This window comes from Phocoena sinus, chromosome 10 (genome assembly GCF_008692025.1).
Source record: "Phocoena sinus isolate mPhoSin1 chromosome 10, mPhoSin1.pri, whole genome shotgun sequence".
Lineage (NCBI taxonomy): Eukaryota > Metazoa > Chordata > Mammalia > Artiodactyla > Phocoenidae > Phocoena > Phocoena sinus.
Window position 1 is genome coordinate 5,382,766 of NC_045772.1, and position 21,978 is coordinate 5,404,743.

At 53.5% G+C, this 21,978-nt stretch overlaps 1 protein-coding gene across 7 annotated transcripts in view; it reads right to left on the bottom strand.

Moving 5' to 3' along the window:
• PARVB (parvin beta) overlaps window positions 1-19,798 on the bottom strand; it is a 114,196-nt gene extending 94,398 nt beyond the window's left edge. For 2 of the 7 annotated variants that reach the window (XM_032645771.1, XM_032645773.1), the window contains exon 1: window positions 19,587-19,798. In XM_032645771.1, the coding sequence (XP_032501662.1) occupies window positions 19,587-19,701 (115 nt within the window). In that variant the 5' untranslated portion in view covers window positions 19,702-19,798. Of the gene's footprint in view, window positions 1-16,248; window positions 16,270-19,586 lie in introns of those variants that run through there. The other 5 variants (XM_032645772.1, XM_032645770.1, XM_032645776.1 and 2 more) reach the window with 5 other exon arrangements.
• Window positions 19,799-21,978: the final 2,180 nt, after the last annotated feature.

The window sequence follows — 21,978 nt, forward strand, 5'->3', positions numbered from 1 at the left end:
GAGGCATAGCACAGGGCACAGCCTCGGAGCCAGAGAGCTGGACCTGCCGCTGGAGACCTCGGTGCTGAGTCATCCGGTCTTAGGCACAGCCCACCGCCCGCCCCAGCGACACGATGGAACATACAAGATAGGACACGGTGCTGAGGGTGCACCTGTGACCTGACTCGGGGGTGGGGGAGGGGAGGCGGGGCCCCTGGTGCTGGGGGGATGTGAGCTACACATGCAGGACAGGGTCGCACCAGGGCCAATCTCTGAGCCAGGCCTCCCCAGACCAGCCCCTTCTGTCTCTTCTAAGGCTCGCTTACCTAAGCCAAACCTTTCTGCCTTGAAATCATGCAACTGCGTCTCTGTCACTTACCACCAAAACGATCTGGACCAGCGCCTCTCTGGCTCAAAGCTGAGACCGCTCCTTCCACGAGGAAGTAAAAAGGATTTCTTTTAGGTCTCACCCCATTCAAATGCAAGGCCCCAGACCTGGTTTGTCTTGGTCTGGAGGTTTTGTTTTGTCTCTCTTCGGTGGGTTTCCGGAAGAGGCTGCTCTCACACATCTCTGGGACGGGAAGGACCCTGAGTGTCAGTGGCGAGATGGATACCCATGACCAGGGCCACACCCTGCTCCAAACAGCAACCCCTCCCGGCACTGAACGCCCCCAAGTTAACAGCCCTGCTGCCCTCCTGTCACGCCGCAGCAAAGCTCCATTACTTGGACTACTTTGCCAGGCATCCTCTGTAGAAACAAATACATCTTGAAAGAGGCCCAGGACGGAGCAGGCCTCCCCGTGGTGCGTGACTGGCCTGGCACTGATCCTCGAGCTGAGCGGACAGTACCACCTCTGCCAACGGTGGTCACGGCCAGAGAGGGGCCCGGGACTCGCCCGTCACAATCCTGGCCACTCCCTCCATGTTCCAACCAGACACTGTCTTCCTATCCTAGGGCTGCTGTAAGGAAGTACACAGACTGGGCGGCTTCAACAACAGAAGTGAATTGTCTTACAGTCCGGAGACTGGAGGTCCAAGATCCAGGGCTGGTTTCTCCTGAGGGCTCTCTGCTGGTCTTGCAGACAGCTGCCTTCTCCCTGTGTCCTCACTGCTTCCCTCCGTGTGCGTCTGTGTCCCGATTTCCCTTTTATAAGGACATCATTCACACTGGGTGAGGGCCCACCCCATGACCTAACTCTGACTTAATTACCTCTTTAGAGACCCTACCTCCAAGTAAGGTCACACTGAGGCAGAAGGGGTTAGGACTTCAGAGCCTGAACTTGGTGGGGGCACAACTCACGACCTTCTTCCCCACTCGCCTGTCAGCCTTCCCACGAGCTGTTCCCTCTGTCTGTCCCCACCCTTCCTGCTAAAATGCAACTCAACCTCCAGCTCAGAGCCCAAGTACCACCCCTGCAGGGGCACCTGCCTCCCCAACCCCAGGCCAGGACTGGACCCACTACGTGTGCTAAGGTCCCCTCGTCCCTGGGGAGCATGAGGGTGGGGGGTGGGTCTGGTCTGTCTGTTCTGGGACCACCCGGAACAGGGGCTGTACCGGCACATTGCAGGCTCTATTCCCAAGGCTGCTCAACTAAAGCACGAATGAATGAATGAATGAATGAGTGACTCGTGGCATTTTCACAGTAGTCCCTATAGAAGGCAGCAGAAGAACCACACGTCTGGCCCATCCTCTCACAGTCACTCCCCCAAATGTCGTTATAACCACACCCTGGAGTGTCCGGGGGCCCAGGTGCTCTCCTGAGCTTCCAAGTATCGCCCACAGGGAGGAGTGGGCAGCGGCTCGCGTGCATCCCAGCTCCTCCCGGACAAGCCGTGGGGCCCCTCTCCTCTCTTGTCCTTTCTCCTCATCTGCAAAATGGGATCACAACACGCCCACACCCAACACGCTGCTGTGAGCACGGAGGAGTTGATAGTGTGGAGTGCTGGGGACGGGGAGGCAACCAAAATGAGAAGGAAGAGAAACCACAGCTCCCGCCAGGCCGCCCTACGGTCGGGCCGTGCTCCAGCCTTCCGTGTAGGACCTCGCTTAACCCTCAGGGTCATCGGAGATCCAGCTGCCACCCCCCCCACCCCGCCCTCACTATAAGGTCCCTGAGGCTTGGTCAGCAGACTCTGGCCTTGAAAGCTAGCAGGACCCTGCGCAGGTTCCTGGGTACGAAACCCTGTTGCTAATCAAGGGCGCTTCTCTGCTCCCATTAGTCTCGCCCCACGTGGTTCCTTAGCTGCTCCTCCTTTCATTGGCAACTGTTCGAACCTGCCCTTTGGAACTCAGGGAAGGTCCTGGAGGCTGGAGTCTTGCCTACGTGAAACGGGGCGGGGGGGTGTGGTACAGAAAGGCTTCCGTGCCCAGGAGCCCACAGGGTCCTGCTCGGTTTCAGCCTCAGCCTTCCAGTCCCCAGCAGCGCCGTCCTAAACCCATGAAGGAAACGAGCCGATGAGAAGACCCTGTGGTCCCGCCAGGGATTCTGCAGAACCGTCCTGTTAGCACACCACTCCAGCTGACACGACCAGGGTGGTAAGTGCCCTCTGCACCCCTCTTTTAATCAGGTGTATCCAAGGGGCTGCGTAAGGAGATAACGTGTCACTGAGACAGCCTGCCTCAGCTTCATGACTTCACCATCCTCTGTGCCCGGACCCCCGGCCTCTATCAGACTTGCCAGCTAGCCACTCGAGAGCTGACCTGGTCCACCTCCAGGGACTCGGGCTCATCCTCTCCTGCAGTCAGCCCCGCATCCCCGCCGCCATCGGCCAAGCGCAGCCAGGGGCACGACCTCCCCTGGTTGTCAACGACATCCAACCACGAGGGTGAGACCCCAGCAACGTGGCAAGAACCAGGCGAGTGGGCAAGGGGGAGCGGCCCTGAGGTGCAGGACCCAGGCACTGCTCGGACTGCAGCTCAGGTAAACACCCGGCACACGAAACAGGTCCATCTATAACAGCATCCAAAGACACAGAGCTCCCAGGGACACGTCTAACCAAGCAGGCAAAGGCTTGCACACTGAGAGCTACGTAACCCCACGGAAGGAAACTAAGGGAGAAAGACCGAAATACATCGAAAGACGTCCGTGTTCATGGCCTGGAAGACTTAACACTGTTAAGACAACGATACAACCCAATCTCGAAATTCAATGCAATCCCTATCAAAATCCCAGTGGCAATTTCGACAGAAACAAAATGTCCCCCCTAAGATTCAGACGGACTCTCAAAGGACCCTGCATAGGCAAAGCAATCTGGAAAAAGAAAGAAGGACAAAGTGGGGGAAATTTACTACAAAGCTGCAGACAGTCTGATGATGGCATAGGCTAGACATACAGACCAATGGACTAGAATAGAGCCCGAAATACACTCACAGCCAATGGCGAACTGGTTTTCAGCGAGGGGGCCGAGGTCATTCAGCGGGGAATAAAGAGTGGACAGCAAGAGCGGGGTGGGGGGGGAACATTAACACCACGAGGGCTGGGCCGGCGTCCAGGGCAGGGCCACTCCACTGGTCGCCCGTCCCACCCCGGTAGCTGGTCTTGAGGGAGCTCAGTAAATACACTGATGAATGACCATGTGCCTGGAAGGCCGAACTATTAACGAACAACAATGAACAAACCAGGGAGTTGAGAATCCGGGTTGGAGCACCGAACACCAGGGCCGACAATAAATCCCTCGAAAGTACTCGGGTCCCGTAACACCCACCGACTCATTCCCCTTCCCTGCATCTCTCAGAGCAACGTTTGAAAATTATCTTCTTGACCCCGTGGGTCATAAAATCAGTTCTGAAAGCTGTGACCAGCACATTTCTCTAACGAAATGACACAGAATCAAATAGAAAAAGTCAACGTGCTTCCTGGAGGACACCCCATCCTCCCCCGCAGGTTAAGGATCCCACCTTGGAAACATGCAGGGAAACGGATCCATGATTGGAGGGAGGCAGGACAAGCTCTGAGCTCGGGCTCTGAGCCGCACACTGTTTTTTTTAACAGCTTTATTGAGATAGAATTCACACCCCATGCAGCTGGCCCTGTTAAAGTGTGCGGTTCCATGGTTTCTGGTATATTCAGAGTTTTGTAACCAACACCACAATCCATTTAAGAACGTTACCATCACTCCAAAAAGAAACTCTGGATCCATCACGAGTCACTCCCATCTCTCCTGCTCACAGAGTCTAGTTTCTGTCAGTCACGAGTCTAGTTTCTGTCTCTGTGAATTTGCCTACTCTGGACGCTCCATACGAACAGAGGTGCACAACATGTGGCCTTTTGTGTCTGGCTTCTTTCACTGGGCGTCATGTTTTCAAGGTTGATCCCCGTTGCAGCCTGTGTCAGTACCTCGCTCCTTTTTATTGCCAAATAATATTCCACTGCATGGATAGGCCACACTGTGTGTTTCCATTCAGCTGCTGATGGACATTTGGGTCGTCTCCGCTTCCTGGCCATCACGAATAATGAGCAGAGACCTGGCATAACCCTTAAACAAACATGAATCTCTTCAGTGGCAACACTCATACTCTGCTTGTGATCGAGGCAGCCAAGTGTGTACGAAAAGGATATTCTTTCCTTCCGAGGGGTTTTCAAAACAAGAAAATTAAAAGCAGCCTGCACGTAGGGCTCTCAGAAAGAAAAGCTAAATAATCATTGTAGAAATGTGTCCTTGCCACGGGGCCTGAGCAGAAAATAAAACAAAACCAAGCCGAGCTGCACACAGTAAGATTGAAATTGCGTGCAGCTCCAACAAAATTTCAAATCATTAAAATCTCATTCTACTAATAATATGTTTTCTAGATCAACTTAACTAAAACGCTCTCTTCCCCTAACAAAGTGCAGACACCCTCAGCAGCAGCAGCAGCTCAGGGGGTTTGAGGATATGGACGCGCAGTTCCCGGGGCACCGTCTTCCGTCCCTTCCCTGCACCTGTGTGCAGCCTGGACCCAATCGGCCAACTGGCAGAAATGACACTGACTGGGCTCTGGCTCCTGAGTTCCCATCCCTTCACTTGAATTCTTCTCTCAAGTTTTCTTAAATGGAAGCAACTATCCAAATAAGTCATGATGGTCTTATTTTATTTTATTATTTCTGTCCAGTTACCACCAACCCATGGCCTTCTCTTTCTGCACCTCTTCTGTATTTGACGGATAAAGTGGGGAGTGGCCGTAATGGTAACGATGATGAGAATGACGGCTAACACCTATGTAGAGCTTATTACGTGCCTAACCCAGGCATTTTCCCCATTTTTTACAATTACAATTTTCAAACGTATAGAAACATGTAAAGAACCGGACCGTGAACGCCTGTACACCCACTGCCTGGAGTCTACCACTAACATTTTTCTGTAACTGTTTCATTATGTATCCATCCATCCCTCTGTCTACCCAGGAATCTATCTGTATCAGTTGCCTGGGGCTCCCTTAACCAATGACCACACATGCCGCGGCTTAAAGCAATATAAATCTATTATCTTATAGTTCTGGGCTCAGAAGTCCAAAATAGGTTTCACTGGCTAACATCAAGTTGTCAGCAGAGCTGTGCTCCTTCTGGAGGGTGGAGGCGGAATCTGCTTCTTGGTTTTTCCAGCTTCTAGAGGTGCCAACGTTCCTTGGCTTGAGGCCCTGCATCACTCCAGCCTCTGTTTCCATCGACACACCTCTCTCCCTTACACTGACCTCCTGCCTCCCTCCCGTGAGGACCCTATGCCCACCTGGATGATCCAGGATCATCTCCCCATCTCAGGTTCCTTCACTTAATCACATCTGCTAAGTCCTCTGTACCACGTTACGGTGATGCAGTCACAGGCGCTGGGTACTGCGACGTGGACATCTTTGGGGCCCTGCCACACCATTTTAATTGTTATGTATTTCAAAGTAAACTGCAGACAGGGAGACCTCTCCCCCTGAATATACACATCACCAGCTAGAGCACAGTGTTCATTTATAATCCTTTTCTTCTTTCTAGTTAAAATTTGCATACATTGAAGTGCACATTCAAGGGGTTTTGACAAATGCGTGCCCCTGTGTCTCTTAAACCCCTATCAAGATAGAGGACAGGGGCTTCCCTGGTGGCGCAGTGGTTGAGAGTCCGCCTGCCGATGCAGGGGACGCGGGTTCGTGCCCCGGTCCGAGAGGATCCCACGTGCCGCCGAGCGGCTGGGCCCGTGAGCCGTGGCTACTGGGCCTGTGCGTCCGGAGCCCGTGCTCCGCAACGGGAGAGGCCACAACGGTGAGAGGCCCACGTACCGCAAAAAAAAAAAAAAAAAGATAGAGGATATTTTGAGTCACAGAAGATTCTGTCCCGCCCCTCCGCAGCCAGGCCCCATCCCACTCCAGAGGCGACCACCAGCGATTAGCTGCGCCCATCGAGAGCTCCTTCTTCTGAGGAACGGAGTCACAGCACGTGCTCCTTGGGTCTGGCTTCTGTTGCTGGCACAGCGGTTTTGAGTCACTGTGTCGTGTGCGCTGGTACCTGCTGCCTCTCAAGGCCCAGCAGCCCCGCCCACCTCTCCATTCTCCTGTTGATGGGCAGCTGTCTCCGGGTCTTAGTTATCCTGAGTAAAGCTGCTATGAACGTTCTGCTACAAGGCTTCGTATGGACACAGGTTTCTATGTCTCTTAACTAAGTATCTCAGACTGGCATTGCTGGGTCACAGGGAGGATGTATGTAGGTTTAGTTTTTCGAGCAACTACCAAACTGACTTCCTGAGTGATGGCACCACCGTAAACCCCTCCCCCCAGCGTGTATGAGCGTTCCAGTTCCCCCACATCCTCGCCGAGTCCCGGCGGGATCATTTCAGCCATGCTGGCAGGTGTGGAGTATGTCCCCCTGCTTCTAATCTGTGGTTCATTCCCCAGGAGGCTAACGACGCGGAGGCCGAGGGCTTTTCCAGAAGCATGCGGGCCATTGGTGCATCTTCTCTGATGGAGCGTCTGTTCAAACCTTGATTCTTTTATCGTGTTGTCTTTCTATTATTGGTTGAAGGAGTCCTTTATATATCCTCGACACCAGTCCTTTATCAGACATGTATTTTGAAAATTGGGATAATGGCGATTTGTAATAAGAAATATATATGTTTGATCTTCATCCTAATTCCTGGCCCTAGCTCCTGAAACCCTAGGCATTTCCTAAGTGATGGGAGCGATAAAGATGTCTTATGTGAATGAGGTAACTTTTGGAAAGCCCCTAGGTAACCTAAGGATGGAGGCTGGTTGCCAGGGGAACCAACCATGTGATTAGGGAGTTGGTACTTTCCAGCCCTCCCCCAAACTTCCAAGGGGGAGGGAGGGGCTAGAGATTGATTTGGGCAATCTCTCATGGCCAGTGAATTAATCAATCGTGCCTACTAATGAAGCCTCCATAAACGCCCAGAAGGACTCGGTTCAGAGAGCCTCTGGGTCGGTGAACAAAGGAGGTACTGGGTGAGTAGGGTGCCCCTTTCCCCACACCTCGCCCTGTGCCTCTCTTCCAGCTGCCTGTTCCTGAGTTCTATCCTTTTATGATGAACCGGTAACCTAGTGAGTAAAATGTTTCTCCGAGTCCTGTGAGCCGCTCTAGCAAATTAATCAAACCCAAGGAGGGGGTCATGGAAACCTCTGATTTATACCCAGTCGGTCAGAAGCACAGGTAGTAAATAACCTGAACTTGGGATTAGCATCCGAAGTAGGGGGCAGTCCTGTGGGACGGAGTCCTTAACTTGTGGAATCTGATGCCATCTCCGGATAGATAGTGTCAGAACCGAATTGATACTGGAGTCAGAGAATTACTTGGTGTGGACAAAAAAACCCACACACGTCGGCATTGCTGTCAGAATCACAGCTGGTGATCAGAAGTGGAATTGGTACCCGAATCATGGGAATATTTTCTCCCATGCTATCGCCTGATCAGGCCCAGCAGAATTTACATCATTACGTTTAATAACTCACTCAATTCCCCAATAACCCTATGAGTTAAGTACTCTTTACAGAAGAGGAAACTGCGGCTCAGGGTAGTACCTTCCCCCAGGTCAAAGCCCCAGAGCGCAGCTGGATGAGTTGTAACCATCAAAGGTGGGCCCCAAGTTCAGTGGCCGTAACCACTGCACACTGCCTCTTGCTCACTCAGCAGATACACAAAGACCACGTTAAGTGGCCGAGACCATTTCTTATCATCTCTGCAGAAGAGATGACGACACCCCGGCCGGGGGACCCAGGCTAGCGGGAGATAGTCACAGAGCCTGCCACCTCTGGCCGGAAGGCACAGGACGTGGTGGGTGATCGGGCAGTGCAGGGCCCCCACCTGCTGGAGGCTGACATTTAAGCCGATGGGGCAGAGGGAACAGCACACGGGAGGGCCCCGAGCCAAGGAAGACGGAGGAGACTGGCCGGGAGCTGGGCAGGCCAACGGAGGACCAGCGGGGACCTGGACCAGGTCCCGGAGCGGCACCAAGTCGCCGGGGTTCTGTTTTCTTTCTGCAAATGCCAACGAGTCCATTTAGCGCAAAATGGATCTCATTCGTCTCCTCGGGAGCACCTTCCTCCCACCAGGGCTGAGTGCATCTCAAATGCCAGGAATGATAACGACTTTGCTGTGAGCCAGCTGGGAAGCCTACTCGCATTTGAATCACTTTTCCAGTTGACAAGGTTGGTGGCAGTTAAGAACCAAAGCTGCCAAGGTTTTAATCTCACCGGCCAGCGGCTGGCCAGCTGGCCGGCGGAGTGACCTCCTGCAAAGGACTGCACCTCTCTGGGCCTCTGTTTACTCATCTGCAGAATGGGAATAACCACGCAGTACCCACTTCTCGGCTTTGGGTGGGGATTAAACGAGTGGAGGTTAGTGCCGCGCCCGGAACACCACGGGTGCCAACAAGCCTCGGCCATGAGCACGACCACTGTAGACTCCGGTCTGGGTGGTTTTGTTTTGTTTGGTTTTTTCTTTTAACTTTTCCCTCACTGCTTCTTAGCTGATCATCTATTAAGCTTGTATGTATCACGTATCACGTGTATCACGTTCAGGTCTTACTTTGAAAGATAATATTAATTTTCAAAACGAGAGAAAATAGAGGGATGAAGACACTTCCAGGGAGGTTTTGGGAAAGACGTCCCTCAAAGTCCATTTATACCAACAATGAATTTCGAACACCACAAGCACGGTGTCCCCTTCCCCAGCCTGCTCAAAGGATGCTCTGTCCACATACTTAAAGCAGCGCCTGGACGGTTCTAGCAGACTCCACGGTAATGGGAGAAGCAGCAAACACTGAGGGCGGCTGGGCTTCCATCAAACCAGACAGCTGCTTCCGGGAGTGCTGGGTTTGAGCAAGCCCTAGGACTTGGGAAACGTTCCGCCCCGCTTTAGCTTATTAATCACTTAATATTGGAGTAAAAGCTAGATCCTTTGGAACTGTAATTTTTTTCAAATGAAAGTAGGAAAACGCCTAAGTTATGAAAATAACAGGCGTCACCTATTAAGATGGTCTTACTTGTGGAAACCAACATTCCTGACCCGCTCTGCTTTTCTAGCAGGTAAAGGTTCAAAGACCCAGACCAAGGACAATCATCTCAAAACACCTAAGCTTAAGGAGCAAGCATTCAACTGCTAACTAACGTGCAAGCGTAAGAAACTGCTCAGATTTGCCTAATGTTCTGCTTCCTCAGGCTGCTGACAAGGACAGAGGCCGAGGTGGGTGAGGTAGGCAAGGATGCCTGCTGAGCTGGTGTCACACTCCAGGACCACCGCGTCCCAGCTCAAACGCCTGCTGCTCTGCAAACGCAGGAGCTTCCGTTTCTCTGCAGTGCACACTTCAAGGGAGCGTGCACAGTGCTTCCTGGTCACAGCGGTCCAGGACAAGAAGTAGGATCCCAACATTCCCCAGATGCAAATAATTTAAAGTATTTGTGTCACTCTGTTACCACCCGCCAACTAGCGCCTTCATGAGACACAATGTGAAAGAAGCAGCCAGAGCTGTCGACATGATACAGGACCAGAGTGAGAAGAGGTTTCTATTCCAGGGATGACAATCAGTCAGCAATTAACCCTCCCATATACGTGGCAGGCTTGACTAATTAGTCCCAGTGTTCTTCCCCCCCCCCAACCCCCCCATCCAGATGCAGCCTCAGAATCCTTCTTAACACAGGGGCAGGCAGCCATTATCGGTCGAGCTCTCTGGTGGAAACGGTTTGCCAGCCCTGCCCTACCACTAACCAGCTCTGTGTCAATATCTCACTTGTCAACATTATCAATAACTAACACTTACCGAGCACTCAATTACTGATAAGACCTTCATCACATTTTATCCCCACATCACCTAAGTGCCACGTGATCCACGTGGGCTGGTCAGGCAAAGAGGCTGAGAGAGGCGGAGTAACAGACCCACAGAGCAGGGATGGGAGCGGAGACCCGGCTCTACCCACCGGTGTGTAGCCTCCCTCAGAGACATGCTGCCTTTCTGGAAAACAACGAGCCCTCGTGGGCTCGGAGACACAGAGCTGGTATCACCCCCACGTTTCCCCGCCTCACAAGTGAGGAAGTGAGGCCCCAAAGCTTTAACACTCAGAGGGCGAAACACAGAGCAGCAAAAGGGGATTCCACGGCCTGACACCCAGAGGAAGTAGAAAACGAAAGGACCACTGGCTTCCCAGGGCCGATCACGTGACACTTTGGTGCCGTGAGCCCCAGAGACCAGTGATGCCGGAATCTGCTGCTCATTCCATTTCTTCTTTTAACCTTTAATGTTACCAAGAAGCAGCATCTCCAGCCATAAAAAAGAATGAAATAATGCCATTGGCAGCAACGTGGATGGACTTAGCGATGATCTTACTAAGTGACATAAGCCAGACAGAGAAAGACAAATGCCAGGTGATACGGCTTATACGTGGAATCTAAAATAAAAGGATATAAATGAACTTTATTTACAAAACAGAAAGAGTCTCGAAGACATAGAAAACAAACTATGGTTACCAAAGAGGAAGGCGGCAGCAGGGGGGAATAGAGATAAATTGGGAGTTTGGGATTAACATATACCCACCACTATATATAAAATAGAAAATCAACAAGGACCTACTGTATAGCATAGGGAACTATATTTAATATCTTATAATAACCTATCATGGAAAAGAATCCGAAAAAGTGTGTGTGTGTATATATATATGTGTGTGTGTGTGTGTGTGTGTGTATATGTGTGTGTGTGTGTATGTGTGTGTGTGTGTGTGTGTGTGTGTATAGCTGAATCACTTTGCTGAACGCCAGAAATTAACACATTGTAAATCGACTATACTTAAAAAAAAAAATAGTAGCATCTCAATGAGGCAAAAGTCACCAAAAGCTTCTAGAATTGATTGTAGTTCGTGTTTATATTCTTTTACCCCAACAGCACTGAGTACAGACTAGCAGATTAACACCACTAGGCCAACATATGTTTATAAGGTACTCTTAGACTTACTAATATGTTTCTTCAGCCTCTGCATAATATAGAAAATAATAAATATACTCAATAGGAAGTAAAGCCATTTTTCATCTGAAACCTAAAAAGTCAAGTGTACGGCTTATGCAAGGAGAAAATGTGCTTTCTTTGGGTACCTCTTTCCTACGATGGAAAATAAGAAAACAGCTGGGTAAAGGGACCTGCCCTCTGCCAACCACAACAGGGGAGAAATCAATCACATAGAGCATTTAAAATCCGCTCACAACAGGCGCTTACCCACTTACATCTTCTAACCATCCCTTAATTATTCTGACGACTGGACAGGGAACGCGAGGGTAAGCAACTTCGGGACGTGTGATAAATATTAATTCCATGGGGTGGAAACAGGAATTCAAAGGTGAGCTCCTCTAACGAGTGTGAAGTTGCCAAGGCGACCTGACTCTCTGGGACCACGCAGGTATAACCAAGATGCTAGGAGGACCACAGAGAGTTAGCTGTTCCTGAAAGGTAAGGAACATAAGGTCATCACTCCGGGTCCAGTGTCACCATTTCCATTCTCTACTGAAGCAAAATTTCCGAGAGATTTCAGTAGATGGCCAGGAAAAAAAAGCCCAGTGTGGGACACGCTGACGTGCCTACGTGTTTCTCTCTGAAATGCCCCGGGTGCATCTGGACAACGGTGGAACAAACAAGGAGAAGTGCTGGATTTGAAGATTATAATCAGAATAATAATCAAAGGAAACTCGACAAAGCCACACCAAGCCCCCTGAAAGCCACCTCCTCTCAGCCAGAGACAGGAAAACAGAACAGTGGTTTCCAGTGACTTCCTCAGGACTGCATTACAGGAGTCGACAGACTGTACCTCCCTCTCTGACCAAGAGCAGCCCCCATGGACAGAGGCAGCCCTGTTCAAAGAAGATGCCTTAGGGTTTGCAGCAAGAAACACGGCAGGGTCTGCAGAGAACCTCACAACCCGCTGGATTCAAATAGGACCTACACTGACTTCTCTTCCCATAGAACATTCTAGAACCCATCGTGTACATGGCCCCGGGTCCTCACCTGCTCACCTCCCTCCCCTTCTTTCCAGCCACCCTCTTCCCCTTCTTGTAAGTTAGGAGTCCAACCCACCTTAACCGTGATGGGTAGTCAACTTCCTGAGGGTAGACCATCAAGGGGATCACGTGAGCAAAGAGGGACTGGAAAGGCAAAGAATCCCCAAAAAGTCCCACCTCCCTGGCCAAAGGAGACCAAACTCATTACAAATCCTTTCCCTACATCTTGCAGCAAAGAAGGATACTATCCCATTTTTATTTTCAAAAGTAAGTGGGAGGGTGTGCTGAGATCTGCTTAAAGAGGATGTGGAAATCACCTCGAAGTCTCTATGTGCCCAGAAAGTTCTCTATGCAAACACCCCAAACAGCCAGAACTCTACACCTCCCCAGGTGCCTCGGCCCCAAGAGTAACTAAGTGGGAGCAGGGTCAGGGGCCTGGAGAACCGGCCCTCATCTAATCTGTTTCTATGCAGTTCCTTCCATCTCAGAGTGGCCTCTGGGTTGCTACCTCTGCATCTCACCCTGCAGCTGTCGCCTCCTCACGTCTCAGGAATCCTGCTGCTCCCAGCCCAGCACACTGCCTCCAGGAAGCCCGCCCTGCCTGCACCTACGCTGGAGCTGCTTCCCCGCCGATCACCCCGCTCCGGTCCATTTGACACCGGCCTCTCTAAAGTAGCTGAGATTGGTAACTGGTGCCCACTGCTCCCACGTGCGGGGATGACAGGGCCCAGTGACCGCTCCAGCTTGCCCCAAGGCTGACCACGGCCCACACACCACACCACGGTCCGGCCACTCTGAACGGCCTGCACTTCCCCAGCGGAACTAGCTGGGGTCTCCTCCAGGGCCCCTCCTCTTCTAATTCCTAGCCAGTCTTTACACGCAACCGGGGGACCACTTCCTCTAGCCAGAACCCAGAACCCCCAAATCCCGGATGTGTGTCTCCCCTGGGTGTCCATCACCACACCGGCCTGCCCCCTCCTCACAGCACCCACAGGCTCCTAAGGACAGGCCTGGCCCAGGTCACCGCCTGCCACCAGCCCCCAGCCTGCCAGGCAAAGATTCTTTTCCCTGTGTCCTTAGGTCTTCGGAGCTCACGGGCACCTCCTCCCTCTGCCGTCCTGGGACGGGGCCGAGTGGGCCTTCACCTTCTCCTTCCTATCTACCACTCGAAACAATTATGTTTTATCTTTTTTTTTTAATTTTTATTGGAGTATAGTTGATTTACAAGGTTGCGCTGAAGCAATTATGGAGGGTTTGATTGCACTTCCTTTGAACCTTCACGGAAGTTTTCCATTTCTTCTCACTCTCCATCTCCAGAGAGGGATGTCTGCCAAGGACATCGCATCTCTCCCCAGGACCCCCACTCACCAGGTGACTCCATGTTTGGACCACACCTGCCTGGAACCGGCTGCCCCAGCCATGTGTGCCCGGCCTAGTGTGCCCGGTCCGGGGGAGCCGTGCGGATTCTCCCCCTCGAGAAACTGAGTTGAGAGCCCCAGGCACCGCGCGGAGAACGGGTTCACGGGGTGGCGGGGGAGGCTCTGGGGGGCATTTCCAGACCCTGGCAGTCGAGGGCCCCGAGGAGCTGCCCCACGCCCTGAGGCTGGTCAACCTCCTCCTGGCTCTGGAGACACCTCAGGAAAGAAACACCAGGTTTCCCCACCTCGGCACGGTTATCAGACATTGTGTGTGGCTGTCCAGTGCGCTATGGGATGTTTACCAACATTCCTGGCCTCCAGGCACTAGATGTCACTAGCATCCCCACCCCAGCCAAGATGAGACACTGGCAATGTCCCCTGGGGGCAAAATCATCCCCACCTGAGAACCACTGGTTTAAACTGCCATGAAGTGGCTACGGGGCAAGGTTGTGTTTCCTCAACTGTAAAATGAGGGGAATACCTGAGTCACTGTGCTGTACGCCTGCACCGAACACAACACGGTACATCAACTATATTTCAATAAAAATTTTTAAAAATACTGATATATTTTATCCTATAAATAGATAAATGAATAAATAATAACATGAGGGGAAAAGTCCCACCTTGCAGGCACCTCTGTCCAGGTACTCTTATTACAGAGCAGTGTTGAAGTGGGATGGTATTTGGGGACAACACTGCATCTACGCAGCTGATAGCTCGAGAGAACGGGGAGAACCGAAGGGAACGCACAGGGGTTAACACAGTGGTTTAAACTGAGATTCTCTCCTGGAAGTTATTTAAAGCCCACAAAAGAAACTTAATACCTTCAGCCCTCGGTTCAAGGTCGCAGCCCACTGGTGTCTCTTTAGACACCAAAAAATTCATGAGGTTTCAGTCAATACCTTGCTCATTTACCTCCATTTCTGCCTCAAGTGCTCAGAAGACGAGCCGGGTCAAGAGAACCAGAAGACAAGCTGCAGAGAGGGAGAAAGTGTTTGCCAAAGACACATCTGGCAAAGGTTTTGTATCCAAAATATGCCAAGAAGTCCTAAAGTTCAACTAAAAGAAATCAAACTTGATTAGAAAATGGGCCAAAGGTCTGAACAGACACTTCACCAAAGAAGAAGCACAGATGACACATGAGCCTAGAAAAAGACACTCCACGTTGTAAGTCATTAGGGAATGAGAAGCAAAAACTGCTCTAAAAAATATATTTACAAAAAAAAAAAAGCTATGGACATCAAGGGGGGAAAGGGTGGGGGGATGAACTGGGAGATTGTGATTAACATATATACACTAATATGTATAAAATAGATAACTAACAAGAACCTGCTGTAAAAAAAATAAAATTAAATCAAATTCAAAAAAACTAAAAAGGCTTCCCTGGTGGCGCAGTGCTTGAGAGTCCACCTTCCGATGCAGGGGACTCGGGTTCGTGTCCCGGTCCGGGAAGATCCCACATGCCGCGCGGCTGGGCCCGAGAGCCATGGCCGCTGAGCCTGCGCGTCCCACAACAGTGAGAGGCCCGCGTACCACAAAAACAAAAACAAAAACAAAAACAAGCTATCAGGGAACAGGAACGTCCTTAATGCTTGCTTTCCTCGGAAAAGCAGGAGGGACAGAGCCTCCAGGCTCGGCTGCGGCAGGTTTGGTGCTGTGCAGCCCGGCGCCGGTCACTAGTGTCTGGGCAGAGGGCGGAGGCCAAGGGCAGGCAGGGGCCTCTCATACAAATGGGTGGAGTGGACCCCATCCCGCCCCTCCATCCAGGGCCTCCCCGTCCCAGAGCTGGCCGCCCGCCTCTAAGGACTTCACACAGCAGCTGGGGCATCCGTCCCTGGGGCGCCCCCTCGCCCCCCTCCTGGCCCGCTGGACCTGTGCGGCTGTCACCCGTGGCCACCAGGGGGCCCTCGTGGGGAGTTTTCCTCTGCGCCTGCTCTATGCAGCTCCAGTAAAACCGAACCACTTTAATGAGTGGCTCTTAACAGTCCCCAGGCCTCCTAAGGGGAGCTTTGGGGTTTTTTAAGTGTTCCTTGCCACTCTTCCCAACACCCCACAGTTCGTCACAGTTCCGTTTTCTAAACCGGGCCGACACATGACACGACTTGGTTCCCTACCATAGGACATCAGCGTTAGTCCACGGGCACTTCCTGCATGGGTTCCTCCAAACCTCAGGACACATTTCCTAACATGACCTCCCCTGGAAGGTGACAGGACATTCACCCCAACGCGTCCCTCCGTGCCTCTCACAGCCACAAGTTCTGCCGACCCGGGAGGGGGCGAATGTCCCCGGCGCCCCCAGATCTCTAACTTCTCGGCAATGCCGACCTCGTCCCAGCATCCTCCCCCGACCCCCACCCACGCTCCTGAGTTCACCGTGAACTTTCTAACAAAAAGGAAACGAAACCCACTGCGCAGCTGGCAGCGCCCGGCACACCTCGAAGCCTCCTCGTCTGATGGGTCCCTGGCAGGCAAATGAGCGCCTCCCCACAGGGGCCCGAGCTGGGCCAGGAACTGCTCCAGCTGTGAACCACATGAATGGCAGGGAGGGCAGGTTGCCAAGGCAACGGGCCCGCAGGGATACTGGCAATTCTCAATCACTGAGGACCTCATTCTCCAGCCTTCACACCTCGGCCTCCCGCTCCTGACTCCTTCCCCACTTCCCACAAGACCAGACAGAAGCCACCGAGCCCTTCCAAGGCCAGTACAGTCCTCCCTGGATTCCTGCGTGTGAGCCCAATTCGTGTTTGTGACCTTCTGTTTGTATGGGGGGACCCCTGAGGGTGCCAGGCACCCCAATCTTGAAAAACGAGGCAGGGGACCCAGCTGACACACACCAAAGCAACAACAGCTGGGACTTCCCTGGCGGTCCAGTGGTTAGGGCTCGGGGCTTTCACTAGCGAGGGCGCTGTACTATGGAAGCATCTCTCTCCTGCTGTTTCTGGGCCTATTTCATTCATCACAGGATGACTCTGACTATTGTGATTCTTGTTAAATTCTACTTAAATTAAAGCAGACTGGCCCTCGACTTTCTAGGCGTTGGCTAGCTCATGAAGGCAAGGGCAAGCACGTCGCTTTGGAGCTTGGGGCCGGTCCATGAGTTCAGGAATGTGCTCTTCGTATTTCAAGAGCACGTTAAATGTCACCTATAAAAAGCTGTCATCTCCGGGGCATTCTGATGACTTGCTATTCTGTGAGAGATTGCTTTCCTGGTTGCTTCAGGTCTCAACCCAAACACCACCTGCTTTGAGGCCTTCCGTGGGCATCCGTGTGATTGCACTGTTACATCTTCCTCCCAGCACATATTATTACAGCATGATTGGTCTGCTTTATTTATTTATTACGACTGATTCCCTGTTCCATGAAAGCGAGGGCCTTATCTATCTTTTCCTCCTAGGGTCTCACAGCAGGCAATGAATGAACTGGAAAGAGTCTGACATTTGTGTTTATAATTGTCGTAAGGTGTAAAGAGGAACTGAAATGACTTTGGTGAGGGCGATGAGGACTACAAGTGAGACCGCACATCAGAGAGGCAGCTGGAATGGTCGAGGGAAGGGTGAAGGCCATTTACCATCTTTTCGGAGGTGTGACTTGAAAGAGATTAACACAAGCCAGTTTGGATCCTAAACGTCAGGTTTCAGAGAGGAGGGGCTCATTTGCTTGGAACAACTTGTTGACTGAAAAAACTGTACAACCTGCAAGTTGAGAATTATGTTTTATTCGGTGGACAAAACTGAGGACTGAAGCCCGGGACACAGCATCTCAGATAGCTCTGAGGGACCGCTCCAAAGAGGCAAAGGAGGAACCAGGATATGTAGCAGGTTTTCGCAACAAAGACCAGGTAATCGGAGCATCAAAAGATTATGACTAACTAAAGAAAACCAGATATCTCAAGGAATTTAGCACTTTTCTGTGTATGGGAAGATGCAAGGGTCTGGGCTCATTGAAATCATTCCTTTGATGTGCACCTCAGCTACCTGGGGCCCCAGCATCCTGTGCTCTCATCCTGAGTCCCCTCGGGATGCGGGGGGGGGGGGGGACGCTGCAGTGCCTGAGGGCTTAGCAGTTCTTGTTTCCACCCTGAATTTCCTCAGGGTTCACCTTCTGGGATGGTTGTAGGGGCTCAAAGGCTGCAACATCCTTTGTTTACCGATATGGCAGGCAACATTTTTTCACTGATAAACTAAAGGTGAAAGGCCCTGCCCTCATGGAACTGAATCATCTAATTTGGTAAAAGCATCCCTGGTGGAAAATGCATAGGCACCCCTCCCCCCAAACACACACACACACACACACACAAATCCCTGGATGGAAAGTGTGTGGGAGTACACACATCCCTAGAGGTAAAGCATCACGGGTATCCCTAGGAATACACACCTCAGTGGGAGAAATTAATACGGGGACACGTGTGCCTCGCAAGTATGTCCTTGGGGTACACACGTCCCTGGGGGGTACACTCATCCTCCAGGTACAGGAAGACTTTCTAAAGCACAGGTCAGGCTCAGGTGGTTCAAGGCATCGGTCCCCAAACGTTTTGGCACCAGTGACCGGTTTCGTGGAAGACAATTTTTCCGCGGACGCAGGGAGGGGGAAGGGATGGTTCACACGCTAATGCGAGCGACGGGGAGAGGCTGATGAAGTGCCGCCGCCGGGACGGACCGAGGGCTCACTCTGCCTTTTGTTCTACACGTTTGAGCCCTGGGCCCAGGCCCAGTTCCTAACAGGCCGGGGACCGGTACCAGTCCGCGGCCCGGGTGTTGAGGACCCACGGTTTAAGGAACTCACTGCACACCCCTGACTCCGGATCCTCTCTTGTCTAATGTCCTGCCTGAGGCCAGCTCCCACCAGCCTGTTCACAGCCACCGCAGTATAACACCCTCTTACCCACAGGGAATCTGGCCCAGGGGAGGAATCTCTGGGCCAGAACAAAGGAAAAATTCAGTAATGCGGCCCTGGGAGAGGCCCAGGAAACAGCCGGATTTAAAGAACACAATCTAGATGCCGGAAGTCACATCCCTCACAACTCTAAGAAAACTTTTAAAAGGTAAGAGGTGGTAGGAAGTTTTTGAGAATCATTTTCGTGGACACGTGGAGTCAAAAATGGAGGGGGCTCCGTAGTCCTTGCCGGTGGGCCTCGCAGCCTCCGGCCTGCCCGCTCGGCATCCCTTTCCTTCCTCCCCTCCCCGGGGCTGGGGCCGCATCCCGGGCAGAGCACCACACCACGAACACCAGCGGGCCCCGGGCCTTGCCCGCTCAGCGCTGGTGCCCAATAAATGCTCACAGAGCGAGCGGCCACAAGGGTTGAACGAGCTGGGCGGGGAAGGGGGCTCAAGAAACGGCGACTCAGACGGCGGTGGGCACGGGCCTGTCCTCCGCGAACCGGGGACTCGCCCCACATTTGCTCAGCAGGAGCTGACGATGCGCGTTTAGATGGCGCCGGGAGCCCCAAAGGGGCTCGACGAGCCGCCGGGGAAGGGAGGTGGCCAGGCTCGCGGCTGATTCCCGGCCGGCGTTTAAAGGTCTCGGAGGAGGAACGAGCGAGGGTCATGGGCTGTCCCGAAGGTCACGGCTGCGCGCTGCGCGGGCCGGGCGGGTCTCGAGCCGCGTGGTCCCGGCTGCCACTCAGTCGGGTCCCGGCGGGACTCGGGGCGGCAAGCGCGCGGGCGCGGGCGCGGTCGGCCACCCGCCTGGGCCCGCGGGGCGGGGCGCGGCGCGTGCGCGGCAGGAGGCCTGCGGCCGGCGCACTCACCCTCCTTGGCCTTCTTCTTCCTCGCCAGCGTGCCGCCCAGCTTGCCCAGGAACGACTCGTCCTTCTTCATCCTGTGGGGCCGCAGGGCGGGCGAGCGCAGCGGCGCGGAGGACATGGGGCGCGCGGGAACCCCGGCAGCCGGGCGCGGGCGCAGCGCGTGTGGGAGCCGCCCTGGTCGCCGCCGCCGCTCGCCCCGGGGAGTGGCCGGGAGGGCGCGGCCCCAGCGCCGGCCCCCGCCCCCCGCCCGCCCCTGGCCCTGCGGAGCCCGCCGCCAGAGGTCTGCGCCGTCTCGGGCTCTGCGGTCACCGCTTCCAGCCCGCGGGCCGTCGGCCGTTCCCACGGTGCGCGTCCCACTCACTCTCTGAGTGAAGCGGCGGTTCCGCTCCCAAGTGCCGCCGCCGGGACGGACCGAGGGCTCACTCTGCCTCCTTTTGTTTGAGCCCTGGGCTCAGCCGGCTCTGGTGTCCGTACCCGGGCCCCGCGGGGCAGCGAGGCAGCCAGGGCCACCACCTTTGCGCAGCCGATGTGCATCAGATAACCGCCCAGATAGGTCATTTCACTTGCTGAGCTTTTACCCACAGCCAGGCTTGGGGCCGAGGGAACACTTGTGACCTATCCCCGCCCTCTAGAAACCTGCAGTATGGTGGGCAATACCCGCACATAGTACCCTGTCCTAGGGGAGATCAGGACGTTTCCCTAAGAGGTGATGTGGAGACACAGGAAAGAGCCCTGCTATGGAATCAGGGGTAGGTGTTCAGGCGGAGGGAAAAGCAGGACCAGAGGGGACAGTGTGGGAGCTCCAGGGAGGAGAGAGACAAGAGGACAAGGCAGGCCCTGTAAGGGCTGGAAGGCGGGGAAGGGGTTTAAGGTGGAGGTGGCGTGGTGAATCCGGGTTCTACAAAGTGGACTCTGGGTGACGTGTGCCCGTGGGCAGGGAAGGAGTAAAGCCAGAGGCAGGGAGACCAGTTCCGAGGTCCCTGTGACTTAGGAGGGACGTGAACGGTTTCTGGAGACGCTCATAGGTGGAACGAGCCCCAGGCTTGGCGTGGGAAGAGTTAAGGCTGTTTCCCCGCTGGGCCCAGCAGGCCGGGTGGGGTCCTTCACCAGCAGATAAGGACTATCAGAGGAGGTCAGCTGGGGAGGAGCCGGGGAGTCTAGGTCCACACGTGTGGTTAACAGGGTTTTCCACCTCCCTTGGGCTGGCTCATTGCCCCACAGCACTCTGTAACTCCTCCAGTTCCCATCAGCAAAGGTTTCTGTTGGCCGAGCGGTGCCAGGGCTGTCCTCCTGCAGGGATGCACTGACCACAGGGGCAGAGACTTGCCCTCCAGGAGCTGGTGATCCAGGGGAACGTGCACGCCCTGAAGTTAGGAACCCAGCGAGGTGGGAGGGGAGCAGGAGAAGGAGAAGGTGCGGGAGATGAAGGGACACAGATGCCCTATTCTCTCGAGGGAGAAGATTCAGGACGGAAAAGGAGAATGCCAGGGAGGACGCAGACACCTGGGAGATGGGAGGGAAGCCAGGGATGCAGGCTGCCCCGTGTGGCTAGGTGAGCGGGTGAGGCCATGAGATCAGTGAGCCCACACAAGGAACCCTGAGCCGCTGAAGGGGTCTGTGCAGAGGGCTGGTGCAGAGGATGGTTGAAGCAAAACCCCCAGCCAGAGACCAATTCGGAAGCTACTGAAACAGGCGAGGCCAGAGTTGCCCGTGGCAGAGGGAAGGAAGAGATAAGAATGGTCTTTCAGGGACTTCCCTGGCGGCCCAGGGATTAAGACTCTGTGCTTCCACTGCAGGGAGTGCGGGTTCAATCCCTGGGGGAGGAACTAAGATTCTGCATGCATGCTGCGTGGTGCAGCCAAAAAAAAAAAAGAAACCCAAAACAAAAACAATGAACTTTCAGGGCTTGCAGACCACAACATGTGGGGAATAATTGGAGGCTGGGTTTAGGGACAGTGAAGGGTCAGAGGGCTCTGAGGCTTCTCACCAGCATGGCCTGATTTGGGATGTCACTAACCACTCTGGGAAAAACACAGAAAGATGGTGAATGTGGTTACTGAGATCCTGATGGGGTCATGACGCAGGGTTACCCTGCTCTGAATGCCGAGGGAATGTCTTCTAGGGCAGGGGGTCTCTGGCCCTTTGGAGAATCTGATGCATGGTACAGACTGTCTTCTCTGGAGAAATACACGCAAGAGATGCTGCACAGTGTTTCGGGGGGCCTGCAGCCACCCCGCCCTCACAGCCACAGACCCCAGCGGGAGAGCCTGCAATCAGGGGACAGGAGCGGAAAAGAAACCTTGGGAAAGAAAATGGGAAAGAGCTGAGCTCCTGGGCGCAGTCCTGGGCATGTGGTGAGTGCCCAGTCAATAATTAAGTGTTTAGATATTTCACC